Source organism: Theropithecus gelada, chromosome 1 (genome assembly GCF_003255815.1).
Source record: "Theropithecus gelada isolate Dixy chromosome 1, Tgel_1.0, whole genome shotgun sequence".
Taxonomy (NCBI): domain Eukaryota; kingdom Metazoa; phylum Chordata; class Mammalia; order Primates; family Cercopithecidae; genus Theropithecus; species Theropithecus gelada.
Genome location: NC_037668.1, coordinates 27,100,775 through 27,114,834, shown reverse-complemented (window position 1 = coordinate 27,114,834; position 14,060 = coordinate 27,100,775). Strand labels below are relative to the sequence as shown.

Sequence of the window (14,060 nt, the reverse complement as noted above, 5' to 3'; positions counted from 1 at the left end):
ATCGCTTGAACCTAGGAGGCAGAGGTTGCAGTAAGCTGAGGTCGCACCACTGCATTCCAGCCTGGCAACAGAATGAGACTCTGTCTCAAGAAAAAGAAGAGAAGAGAAGAGACAAGATAAGACAAGGGTTTTTCTGTAAGTATCTACTATGAGATTAAGGAAGTTCCCTTCTATTCTCAGTTTATTGCATTTTTATCATGAGCAATTGACTCTCCATATTAAAAAAAATTTTGATCTATCTCACATAAAACACCAAAATTAATATTAAATAAATCTTATACCTAAACGTAAAAAGTAAATAAATAAAATGTCTACAAAAAAAAAAAAAAAAAAACACCAAAAACTGGAGAATCTCTTCTGGAGGTTAAGATATAACATGATTTTCAAAACAGAATACAAATTCTGTGATTTATCTATTGTGTTTTGGAAAAATTAGGAACTTCTATTCATCACAAGACTGAAAGAATGAAAAGGCAAGCCACAGAATGGGAGAGGAGATCTGTGGTACCTGTATCTCACAGGTATTCTTCTATCCACTCTATATAAATAATTCCTATAAACCACTAAGAAAAGGACAAATAAAAATTGGTCAAAAGGCTTGAACAGGTACTTCTCAAAATAGGCTATCCAAATGCCATCAACTTATGAAAAAGCGCTCAGTATCTTTAGTCACCAAAAAAATGCAAATTAAAATAACACTGAGATACCACGATATATCTACCAGAATGGCTAAATTAAAAGGACTGCCAATGTCAAGTATTGGCAAGAATGCCAAGCAACTGGAACTCTTAGATATTGCTAGTGGGAATATCAATCATTACAACCACTTTGGAAAACTACTTGGTATTATCTACTAAATCTAAACATGTGCCCACCCTATGATCCAGCAATTCTACTCCTTGGTACATACCCAACAGAAATGAGTGTTTATGTCTACCAAAAGACACACATAAGAATGTACACATGTTCTTATCATAAAATGTAAGTATTTGAGGTGATGGATATGTTAATTAGCTTGTGTTTATTATTCCACATTGTATTCATAAATCATAACATTACATTGTACCCTATAAATATACACAACTATAATTTGTTAGTTGGCAAACATTTTTTTAGAAAGAGTCTCTAGAAGCTTATTCATAATGCCCTCAACCGGTAACAACCCAGTTTATCTAAACGTCATGAAGTAAATAAGCCAGTAGAATTGATTGGCATATTTACATAATGGAGTATTACATAGCAATGAAAAGAACCAACTACTGCTACATGTTAGTAACATGGATGAATCTTACAGACATAATCTTGAAAGAAAGAAGCCATGCTGGGCCCGGTGGCTCACACCTGTAATCCCAGCACTTCGGGAGGCCGAGGCAGGTGGATCATAAGGTTAGGAGATCAAGACCATCCTGGCTAACATGGTGAAACCCACCTCTACTAAAATACAAAAAAAATTAGCCAGGTGTGTTGGTGGGCGCCTGTAGTCCCAGCTACTCGGGAGGCTGAGGCAGGAGAATGGTGTGAGCCCGGAAGGTGGAGGTTGCAGTGAGCCAAGATCGTACCACTGCACTCCAGCCCAGGCGACTGAGCAAGACTCTCTCTCAAAAAAAAAAGGAAGCCATATACAAAAGTATATACTACACAAGTCCATTTACATGAAGTTCAAAATCAGGCAAAGGAATTTATGGTGATAGAGGTAAGAATACTATTTTTTTTGGAGGAGGGGCTGACTGGGAGGTGGCGTAAATCTGCTGGCGTGCTGTAAATGTCTTATATTTTGACCTGGGTGTTACATTGGTGTATAGATTTAGAAAACTCATCAACCTGTATACTAAGATTTGTGTACTTTACTGTTTATATGTCAATAAAAATAAGTTTCCAAAGGGTATATACAGGAATAGTATAAATGCTGTAAGAGAGTTGTAAGATAATATAAGGAGAGCACTCAACAAATGAGGTGGCACTACGAGAGTAGTTGAGTGGCAAAGAGGGCTGATGGAAGTGGGAGCGGCACACCCTGATAAGAAACGTGCCAGGAAGAAGCAACAGTCACAGAGTGTGAAAGAGTCTAGGAGCAGCAATAACAAGCTAGAGCAAAGAGCGGGAGGTCCTGTGCGGGGAGTGTAGACGGCGAGGCCAGGAAGGCACGGGGGACTTTGTAAAGTGTATTCAGAAATTTGGATTTTTATGTTTTAAGGCTGTACTGCCCAATATAGTAGCTTTCAATACCATGTGACTATTAGCATTTGAAACTTGAAATGAGCACCTGAACAGAGTGGTGCTTTAAGTGTGAAACACACTTTGGAGTTTGAGAACTTCTACAAAAAAAAAAAAAGTAAAATATCTCAGTAGTTTCAGTAATTTTTTTTTTTTTTTCAGATGAAGTCTCACTTTGTCCTGCAGGCTGGAGTGCAATGGCGCGATCTCGGCTCACTGCAACCTCTGCCTCCTGAGTTCAAGCGATTCTCCTGCCTCAGCCTCCCGAGTAGCCTGCCACCTCGCCTGGCTAATTATTTTTGTATTTCTAGTAGAGACGGGGTTTCACCATGTGGGTCAGGCTCATCTCAAACTCCTGACCTCAGGTGATACACCCGCCTCAGCCTCCCAAAGGGCTGGGATTACAGGCGTGAGCCACCGCGCCAGGCTAGTTTCAGTAATTTAAAAACACTGATTATATGTTGAAAACATAATTTTGGGGCTGGGCATGGTGGTTCACCACGCCCAGGCTGACCTCAGTGCACTGGCCAGGCCCCCTACCTTGGAGGTAAATGATTTGATCTTCCCAAAGAATGACTTCTTGCTGGTAAAGATGAGGTCGTCTTCCACATCCTCGCCTTCCATGATGGCACAACTGTCAGCTGCTGGCAGGTCACAGTCCTTGAGGGTAGCATTCATCACCAGCTTGGAGTACTTGTACTCTAGTCTATAAAACAGGAGGATGGGAAAGACAAGGATCCCAAAACGTGCAAATAAGGGGGAAAGAGGTAGAGAGGTTGGGCTACAAACAGGTCCTATTCCCATGCCACGGGTAAGTAGACTGAAGCATGGTAAAATGGTGTCAGGGCTGCGGGACTAGAAGGAATCTTGGTTCCCAGTTCAGTGATCTTTGTTCCTTCAGCCTGTTTCTGTGATCTCAAAGTTTAATAGAAATATCAAAATCTTAATGTCATTCTCTGTATTGTTAAGAATAACAAATTAAGGATATTCTTTGCTTTTCAGAATTTAACATCCATTTATAGACTGCCACGTGGTACCATCCCTGTTCAGGAGTCAGGATAACCACACCATGCACTGGATAAGTGGTTCAACAAGTCTCTGGCCAGAGTCACAGAGTCTGTAGCCAATTCCAGAGAAAAACCCCATTAATTTATACTTTCAGATATTCTCCCTGATCAATAATCCAACCCTGTCCATCCCCAAACTCCAATACCGCATCATGTACTTTTGATTCTTTTTCCAAAAGTAGCAAGTCAAGACGGTGAGCAGGATGGCAGTACAGGTGCCTGCAGAGATGCCCACTTTCAGCCAGAAATCTATGGTTTTGCAGATGGTGACTCTCTGCTCAGGCAGAGAAATGCCACCAGAGCATAGCTTGGGTTCTCGCCACACGTAAGTAGTCTTCTGTTGGAGAGAAAAACAAGGAACTCAGATCTCTCATTCCCTTCTCTCGTGGGAGTGCCCGATCAGAGGGAAACCCACCTGGATCCCAGCCACACAGCTGCTGACGATAGCGTGGTAGTCAGCCACTGAGCAGAGCGGGCAAGCAGCCGCACTCTCCCACAGGAAGTGGAAGTTGCAGCCATCACAGGTCCCATCCGAGCACGTTCTAGCAAAGCAGAAAAGAGGCCTGAGCTCTCACTGGCTGGACTGGTGGGGAAGATCTGGTTGGGGGCCTGTTGTCTCATAGCTTGCCTGATTCACCCGCTCCCTGCCCAAACCGTTAGCCCTACCAGGATCCTTCCAACTAGTCCTTAACACAGGTTTTGATCTCTGATTTCACTGATAAGAGGCCTTCCTGGCCTCCAATGGGCTCTCCACCCTCTGCCCGTTTATGTTTTTGCTGACATCGTATGAGAGCTATTGTAAGGTGTCTGAGCTCTAGCGCGGCTGTCCCACCAACCTCTTTGAGGTTCCTGTCCTCCCAACAGACTTGTGACATTTGCAATAGCCACTTTGATGCAGCTTCCTGGTGATGGGATTGGAGTTGAGGTGGGGTTCAGGAATGAGCTTCCGGTCATGGATGCCCGTTATGTACTTTATTGTGATGTTTACAACGGCAAGAACAGGGATTTGACACTGAGACACCACTACTGGGTCAAGACGCCCTGCTTTGCTCCCCATCTCCCCAGTCAGTTGTTTAGGCGCAGCATATCCAAAATGTCTTCCTCGAGACGCCAGTGCCCGTCAAGATGTTAGTTGCTGTTATGCGGGGAGGGGAGGGGGGTGTCCTGTGGTCATATTCATTTGGAAATTTTTGATTTAGTTCACTCAGCTATTAAACTCAGAACTGGGTATTTTCATTGCAGAGAGATTCCTAGGATCCCTAAACCTTTATTAATCCTCATAGTAGCCAGAGATCATGAAACGTCCTAAAGTCTCCTTGTCTCATTTCATCCTCAAAACAACCCGCTGAGGGAATTTAGCATTATGCCCATTTTTACAGATAAGGAAACGAGAGGCCTAAAGACGGTAAGAAATGTAGCCATGATAGCATAGCTAGTTAGTGGAGGAGATGATTCAATCTGGCTCTCAGCCGAGCTGTTGGTTACTATGCTACGCAGCTGCCACCATAATGGACCAGGAATATGAGAGCAGCTTTCACTCTTCCTTCTACCCCATTCTTGCCATATGAAGATTGAGGGTCTGGGGCCATGACTCTGCCCCTAAGAGCCCATTAATGGATCTCAAACTCTTTTCTTTTTTCTCCTTTTCACTAATCTCTGGATCTCAGGATGGAATGACTCCAAGGAAGGGAGATTTTGGCCTTCATCACACCCCTTTGCAGGGCTTACCCTGGCAGCGACAAACTTCCAGGGACAGTTTTCTGTGGACTGCACCTGACACGGATGGTGGTTGATCTCCCAGAACTGCAGGACTGGGTCACATCATTGGACCTGCAGAGAAAGCCAGCCCCATGGGGGAATGAGTCACTCAGCTGTGTTCCTGGACAGCCACCAAGTGAAATCCACATGGAGCAATTCCCTTGCTGGGGAAGTCGGGACTTGGGCTTTAGCCTGGCACACAGGGAGTGCACAGGCCTTGGTTTATATGTGGAAAGGGTGGGGATCAACAATATGTAGTCAAAGGGGAAATGCCCTGGTTTAGGAAAGTCATGGCTAGCATCCACTGGAGCCTGCTTAGGCTGGAAGGCAAGTCCACTGCAGATCATCCAATATTTCTCCTTGCCTCTAGGGCAGATCTGCTCCAATAATATCCAAGAAGCTGGGATCAGGAGTTCCTGATCCAGATAGCTAAACTCCCAGATTAGATAGCTAAACTCCCAGCCTTTAGCTATCATGACTGGGCAGATCTGCTAGACCTCAGACATGTTCTGGCTTGATAAGCAGTAGGTGACTAGAGAGGGAGGGATGCAGCAGAAATTATGGAGGAGTCCTAGGTTTCACTTGCAGTAGCCTAGCCTCTCATCTTCACCTATAAAAGAAGATCACGTCCGGTATTCCCAAGGACTCCGGGTGGAAAAGTTCAGCGGGGGAGGTGATTCCATCCAGAGTCATATCTGTTGTCACCCCTGCCAAATCAGAGCTCCTAATTAGTTCTTGCTAGTAGCATTAGCTGGCAACCACTTCAATTCTTCCAATACCTTCAACATCCAACCTCACTTCATCTCATCACATCCCTGATTGACTTATGAAAGGGTGAAACAAGGGTTTGTCAGAGTCCCCGGGAGCACTTTGCACACAGAGTGGAATAGAAAACACAGGTCAAGAGGTTGGGCCCCTCATGTGGGGCCTTTTACCTCCCAGCCTGGTAACCTCACACTCTCTTACACATACACACACACACGTACTCTCTCTCTCTCTCAAAAGACTGAGGCAGCAGAGTTACTCACCAATAAGTCGGTCAGCAAGGCTGACAGGCTGTGAGGAAACCCCGGCCTTGTAGCCTGTCACCTCTGGGGGGATGATGACTGCCTGGCAGATGTAGGCTGTGATAGATTTGGAGAACCCTGACTCACCCTCAGGAATCCGGAGGTCAGTGACATTGTCGGTGCACACAGACATTTTCCGACCCTGGTGGGGGAGTGGGGAGGAAGAAGTGGGAAAAAGGGAGTGGTCACAGAGGAATTCCCAGAAGGGAATAGGGAAGGCTTTTTTACATCTAAATTTTCAGCGTTCCAATGGTATGTTGCAGGGGAATGATTCATCCCAGGTCTAATGACGAGACAGATTTGATTGTTTTCTTTTGTTTTCTTTTTTTTTAAGGCAGGGTCTTGATCTATTGCCCAGGCAATGGTGAAATCATAGTTCACTAAAGCCTTGACTTCCTGGGCTCAAGCAATCCTCCTGCCTCAATCTCCCAGAGTGTTGGGATTACAGGGGTGAGCCACTGTGCCCAGCCAACATTTTCAGTGTTATACATTTTATTATAAATGGTGCTGGCCAGGTGCAGTGGCTCACACTTGTAATCCCAGCACTTTGGGAGGCCGAGGCAGGTGGATCATGAGGTCAAGAGATTGAGACCATCCTGGCCAACATGGTGAAACCCTGTCTCTACTAAAAACACAAAAATTAGCTGGACGTGGTGGCGCACGCCTGTAGTCCCAGCTACTTGGGAGGCTGAGACAGGAGAATCGCTTGGACCTGGGTGGCGGAGGTTGCAGTGAGCGGAGATTGTGCCACTGCACTCTAGCCTGGCGACAGAGTGAGACTCCGCCTCAAAAAAAAAGAAAAAAAAAAGTGCTAAATCTGGTGTCTCAGCCTTTTTTTTTTTTCTCTAGATTGTAAGAAGTAGATGAGCTTGAAAACTGAAGGAAACCTTTACAATACAATAAAATAAAGAGTTCTTCTGTCTTTGAAATAAGGATCTGTAGTGTGGCAGTACACCATAAGCATTTCTAAACAGGAAAGGAGTAGAGAAAAAAATACACCATTTCCCCAAATCACCACCTTCGTTGCTCTCCATAATTCACTGAATGACACTTTTGCTACATGGAGCCTGCTTTATTCAGTCTTATTTCCTAAGTGATCATGACCTGTTATTTCTGAGGCTTCATTTTAACTTCTTCGAAGACTTCTGAAAACAAGATAGAGACACCTATCTCTAATCTTTCACAGATTAGTTTCTTTCTTGACATGTTCTCTATATAAACACCCATCAAGTTCTTCGCATGCTGCAGAAGATGGGTCAGAGCTCTATGATGTAAAGGCCTTACCACCAAAAGAACCAAAGAAGAGATGCTCAAGATGCACTTTATATTGTAACTTTTTTTAGATGGAGTCTTGCTCTGTTGTCCAGGCTGGAGTGCAGTGGCACGATCTCGGCTCACTGCAACCACTGCCCCCTGGGTTCAAGTAATTCTCCTGCCTCAGCCTCCCGAGTAGCTGGGACTACACACGTGTGCCACCATGCCCGGCTAATTTTTCTATTTTTAGTAGAAACAGGGTTTCACCATGTTGGCCAGGCTGGTCTCGAACTCCTAACCTCAGGTGATCTGCCTGCCTTGGCTTCCAAATGGCTGGGATTACAGGCGTGAGCCACCATGCCCAGCCTATTTTGTAACATTTGAAATGAACTTTCCAACTGGTAATTGTGGCTTGTTTGCAATCTAGTCAAGTGCAGCGGTGGGATTAACCTTTGCATTTCTGCCTTTGAATTTTGGATCTGAAATATTTGCAGCAGCATGAAATGGCTGATGGCGACAATTTTTCCTTATAAAGCATTTCATGTTACTTTCTTTCATACTGTCAGCAAAGAGACATGTGGATGAACTAGAAACAGCTGATTTTATCCAGCCTCTAGGAAACAAGCGACAAACGCAGTGATTGCTGAAGACTGCTTTTTCAAGGAAGGGAAAAAAACCTTTCCTCCTGCGTATTTCTGGGTTTTTGTTTGTTTGTTTTGTTTTGTTTTGTTTTTTTGAGACAGAGTCTCACTCTGTCGCCCGGGCTGGAGTGCACTGGCACGATCTTGACTCACTGCACGCTCCGCCTCCCAGGTTTATGCCATTGTCCTGCCTCAGCCTCCCGAGCAGCTGGACTACAGGTGCCCGCCACCACGCCCAGATAATTTTTTGTATTTTTAGTAGAGATGGGGTTTCACCGTGTTAGCCAGGATGGTCTCGATCTCCTGACCTCGTGATCCGCCCACCTCGGCCTCCCAAATGCTGGGATTACAGGCGTGAGCTACCACGCCCGGCCTTCCTCCTGCATATTTTTAAATAGACTAATTCTGTGGAAATAAAGATCAGGTAAAAGTAAAAGAACACCTTATTTTATTTTATTTATTTTTTGAGATGAAGTTTCACTCATTTTGCCCAGGCTGGAGTGCAATGGCACGATCTCAGCTCACTGCAAACCTCCACCTCCCAGGTTCAAGCGATTCTCCTGCCTCAGCCTCCCGAGTAGCTGGGATTACAAGCATGCGCCACCACGCCCAGCTAATTTTTTTGTATTTTTAGTAGAGACGGGGTTTCTCCATATTGGTCAGGCCAATCTCGAACTCCCCACCTCAGGTGATCCGCCTGCTTCGGCCTCCCAAAGTGCTGGGATTATAGGCGTAAACCACCGCACCCAGCACCCAGCAAGAACACATTATTTTAAACATCTATATTTTCTTAAGTGTTTATAATCCTGATTATTTAACTTGAGGGGAAAAAGTCCTCAGGGAGAATAATATTTAAAAACCTTTGAAGTTCCTCAACCCCCGCTGCCTGAAGGATTTCTGATTTTCTCCTGTGTCTGTCTCTGGCCTCTGATCCACGGGCCTCCCCCATTCAATTCTCACCCTGTCAACTGGTATACCTTACCTGGTTTCCACAGAGACTGAGGGTAAAGTGATGGAAGTATTTCAGCCCTTTGGAAGTGAAGCTTGGCCCTCCAGCAAGAGTGACAGTGTTTGCCAAAGCGGAGAAGTTGTAGTTGAAAGTCCTGGTCGGAGTGTTGCGTGAGAAGATGCAATCGTTGTAGCACAGAGAGTGGATCTGACGGGGAGAGGGACGGGTCAGGCCCACTGGTCAGGCAGGGCCTTGAGGGGCCGCAGCCGAGAATAGCAGTTTTCTCCCCAGTCTGGTCCCGCCCAAATGGGGTCAAGAGGAGGAAGAAAGGATTAGGGGTGATTAGTAAAAGAAGTGAAACAGGCACTAGGGGATTTATGTACATTTGCCATTCAGTTATTAGCACATATGTGATGGACAAACCCAAACCTGTTATTGTTCAGAAGGGAGTTTGGTCAAATTCTATAGCCTTATTCCTGTGCCTAGATTATAGAAGCCTCTCAAGACACAAGAGGATCCTTTTTACTTTTCCAGCAGAAGACAATGAGGTACTAACCAGAAAAGGGTATCTGAGATGGAAGAGAAATTTTTCTTGCTCCCTCCTCACCCCCTCACAGTGTAAAACTCACTGAACTCTGCTTCCTGTTTCTCAGGTTCACTGTAGGAAACTGAACTCGGAAAGGGGCTTTTCTTCCCATAAACCCGTTCATTGCTCTGTTTTAGGGTCACCATTCAGCGGCAGCCGCACACAATTGTCATTCCCTCCCACAGCAGCAGAGGGAGCTCCAGGGAAGGAAGGTTGTAGCAAAAGTCCAGGGTACCGGAAAGAGGTTGCCAGGGGTCTGTAGAATCGCTGCACTTCATTGCGCAGATGAACTAGGCCACGTTTGCAGAGTACATATTGATAGTGCCTTACAGGTGTATGTGCGTGTAGTTGTGATCAGTAAAATACAAATTCATTTAAAAGCATCGATTAATATCTAAGAGCTTTTAGTCATAAGTACTTCTCAGATGCAGAAAGTACATGGGGGCAACAACACTGGTCCCCACTTTATTTATTTATTAGCTTTTAAGGTGCTTTTTAAAATTTATTTTGTAAATTAGAGACAGGATCTTGCTCTGTCACCCAGGCTGGAGTGCAGTGGCACAATCATGGCTCATGACAACCTTGAACCCTGGGGCTCAAGTGATCTTCCCACCTCAGGCTCCCAAAGTGTTGGGATGACAGGTGTGAGCCACTGCAGGCAGCCTCTTCCCACTTAGGAAAGGAATCCTTATACTTGTAAAGCTGAGAAGCCACTGGGATAGAAGACAGCAATGCCAGTTATCATATGTCCCAGCAATGGTTGGGTTTCTATCTTTCCAAAGAAGGGGCAGATTTCCATAATAACAGGCTGGATTGAATGATGCTGAATATAAGCCACAGGCCCCACCCCACTGTTCCTTCCCTCTGGGTCTCTGCACACCTGCCAAATAACCCTCTGGGCCAGACGGTCACCAACCTCTCTTACCTGCCACTAAAGAGGAGACTTGTCAGTGACTGAGTCCTGGACCCTGGAAATCAAGCCCTGCTCACCCTCTACAGTCACAGCCTGGATGGGTGTCCTCCAGGACTCCAACCTAGGAGTATGCTGGGGGAGCACTTGGGGATCAGCCTCTAAAGAACCCCACCCGGGACCCAGCATCTTCTGAGCTCATCCAAGCAGAGGGTCAGGTTTAGCATAAATGCCAGACTGCAGGTACCTTGTTGTTCTTGGTCCCTGGACCGCAGGGCACACAGGCCTGGACGCCGTAAGGCTGGTGGGCTTTCAGAATGGTGTTAGGGGGGCAGGAGTGGCAGGTTCCTGAATCTCGCTCAATATAGTAACCAGCAGGACAAGAGGTGCAGGAGGAGCCCACATCAGAGGCTTCTAGAGCACAGGGACGGCAGTAGGAGGCCACGCCATTCATAACATTGGTGACATTGATGGAGTAGATCTTGGCAACGTCATTGGTGTACTTCCTGCTCTGGAGACAAGGAAACAAGAGGGGAGAGGGGAGAGGCCTGAGACAGCAGCAACAATTGAGGCTTCTAGAAAGAGCAAGGTAGTTAATCTTCCATCCTGTGGTACTCAAGAAGAATCTTAGAAGCATCCGACTCTTTACTCACTTACCAGTAGCTCTTCATGTGCATTTGGTGTCATTTTAAAATAGACTGAACCATTTATAGGACATATAAAAATATTAAGTACCATGGGGAAAATACATAATATATACTGTTTTATGAAAAAAGCAAGTTTTCTCCTTGTAAAAGAGGCAAAAATGTATTTGTACAGAAACAGTGTATAGGAGATGGTCCAGATGTTAACTGGTTTATCTCTGGGTAGTAGGATTATGGCTGATTTTATTTCTTATTTTTGTTTATTTCTATTTTCTGAGTCTTCTGCAATGAGCCTGTATTCCTTTGAGTTGAGAAAATAAAACCAGAGTTGTTATTATTAAAAACAACAACAAGTGTGGTTCCACATGTATCAGGGCAGGGACTACAAGGAGGGCCAGCTTATTTCTTAGTGTCATCTTTCCAGGAAGTCATCCGGACAGATGAGGTGGTGCTCAGAGGCCTGGGTTAGGCAGTTTCCTGCTTGACTCCCTAAGATCCTTCTCACCCTTGGATTCTGAACTTCAGACTCACACTTAAGCTAATGCTAGGAATCCTCCTGCGTTCAGAGGGTCTCCCCTGGGAGCTGAGGGTCTGAGGAAGGGGAGGAACTTACTGCCTCATGAAAAGTGGTCCTCTGGAAGGCCCAGGTGAAGCTCGTGGTCGTGTTCTCCTCAATGATGTAGGTATAGGACTGTTTGCCTTTGGAACCTTTCCACGTCTCCACGGGAGTGTTGGTCCTAGAATTCACACCCTGAACCCAGGACAGACAAGTGAAGAGAGTGCGATGGCCAGAGGGGAAGTGGGTGCCCATGTGGCTGCCATCCCAGGTGCCATCACGGTTGGTGAGACCCTTGTTAAACTGTGAAGTCCCTGCCGGTCAGTCTGGGCCTTTCCTCTGTGGAATCACTACAAGGAGGGTGTCAGTCACGTGGACACACCAATGGGGCAGACGGGGTAACCCTCCCCTGGAGGCCCTCTAGCGGGCAAAGAAAGGAAAACGTACCACCATGAAGTAGAGCTCACAGTTCACAGAACAGAGGGTCTCAAAGACAAATGTGATTCTGGCCACCTCTTTATTCTCTGTGTCTGCCATCACCGACTGCGGAGGTCTATAGGGGCAGAAATTAAAAGTCAGTTCTAGAGGCCAGGCAGTGCTTACTGAAGAGCCCAGACAACAGCAGAGGGTCTGCCGGGGGACAGGGTTAAGGTTCTGAGTACGATGGAAAGTGTGTGGACTAAATCCAATTGTGCCCTCCTAGCTATGTGACCTTGACCTAGCCAAACCACAGTTTCCTCATCTGTGAAATGGAGGTGATGAAATATCTTTCTCACCTACCTGCCATCATTGCAGGGAGACCTGAATGCATGACAGATGTGGTAGTCCTTTAAAAATGCTGTATCACCTCACTAGCAGAATATGGTCTACAGACCAGCAGCTCGGCCATCTCCCCAAGTTTATTAGAACTGCAGAACCTCAGGCTCCTCCCAGGCCAGTGAATCGGAATCTGCATGTTAATAGATTCCCAGGCGATTCGTGCGCACATTTAAGTTTGAGAAGCACTTCTATCCTAAGACTGTAAATTGTCGACACTTGCTCAGCAGCTCTCTCTCCAGCACTGGGGAGATTTGCCTGGGTTAAAGGAGCGGAATTTGTGATCCAGCAAAGTCCTCAGTTTGGTCCTCCTTTGGGAAAGAGAGAGCCGTGCCCAGGCAGACTGGGGTGGTAGTGGGGATGAGGCAGCACTTTACTGTGATGATGAGATTTGCAAATTGGAAAGTACTTTTTGAGTGTTATTCCAAAAAGCCTAAAAAGTTTGCTCGCCTTGCAAACACAGGCTTTATCTGGCCAGCTCTGAGTAATGTATGTTAAGGGAAGGCAAACTGAGCACCATCCCAGGGATGGGAAGCAGGGACCTCGAAGGAGGGAATGAAGGCGTCAGATTGGCACTGGGGAAGCACATTCAGTGGCTGCCCCTTATCTTAAAGCACATATGGGCAGAAGAGTTCACTTTGGCCTTAGAAATTCATTTACGGCTTTCCTTTTGGCTTTAGCCATTTCCTGAATTCTGAGGACCTCCAGTTCTCAGCTTATGTCTATGCAGTTGTGTTAACCAGTGGGCTAGAAAAACCATCTCAACCTCAGTGAGTCCTAAATCACACACTGGTTTTATGGATGAGGGTCCCGAAGCCTGAACAGGTGAAGTGACTTTTCCCAAGGTCGCACAGCCAGTAAACGGCACAGCACAAGTGCCCTGTCTTCCAGTCCAGTGTTCCTTCCACTATACCACACTGCCAGGAGGTGTGTTTGTGTGTTTGTTTAGTGGGAAACAAATTTTCCTGTTGCCCTGGGATATGGGGACAAATATAATAAGAACAGTCCTTCCCAATCTTCTTGCCCCAAATAAAGATGAACTGGCTATGGACATTTCTGACCGTATTATTTTTTATTTTATTTTATTTTTTCTAATCTTAAGTGATGCTGTGTGGTGAAAAAATTGGAATAGCATGTGGCTAATGGAGGGAGAAGCTATACGGGATGAGAAAGCAGTTGGTAAATCAACACGGACAGCAACTTGAAAAACGTATTAGCATTTGGTTACATTGGTCAAATATGACTGTGCCCTCTGTTCTCAACTGACATTTGAAATGAAATGAAACACAACCCCAGAAGGCCTCTCCTCTACAAGATTCCAAAATACGTGGGAATCGGATATGGCCACGCTGGCCTGGACTCCCCTGTGCTTTGGATTCCTCACCTAAATCCTGGCACAACCAGAGTGAGAATCATGAAGTCATTGTCTGAGGCTCCAGCAACTGTGTAAATGTGATCACCAGCCACCTCCCAGCCTGAAAAGGAAAGGGAAGAGTTAATGCCTTGTGCTCTTGGGTGCAAGGCAAATGTGCACCCAGACGACACTCCGAAAGGAAGGTTTGACACCATCTTTTGAGGCGCCCAGAACCACCACTGAA

The 14,060-nt window shown here is 45.8% G+C and overlaps 1 protein-coding gene across 1 annotated transcript in view; it reads right to left on the bottom strand.

The window, feature by feature from the left end:
* Positions 1-1,960: 1,960 nt before the first annotated feature.
* Positions 1,961-14,060, bottom strand: part of LOC112621487 (cadherin EGF LAG seven-pass G-type receptor 2-like) — a gene marked incomplete at its 5' end in the record, with an annotated part of 21,078 nt that continues 8,978 nt past the window's right edge. The window contains 12 exon segments of the mRNA XM_025380979.1: positions 1,961-2,014; positions 2,755-2,920; positions 3,440-3,618; positions 3,697-3,823; positions 5,010-5,111; positions 5,650-5,746; positions 6,068-6,248; positions 8,984-9,157; positions 10,694-10,957; positions 11,704-11,841; positions 12,094-12,199; positions 13,847-13,937. Coding sequence (XP_025236764.1) covers positions 1,961-2,014; positions 2,755-2,920; positions 3,440-3,618; positions 3,697-3,823; positions 5,010-5,111; positions 5,650-5,746; positions 6,068-6,248; positions 8,984-9,157; positions 10,694-10,957; positions 11,704-11,841; positions 12,094-12,199; positions 13,847-13,937 — 1,679 coding nt within the window.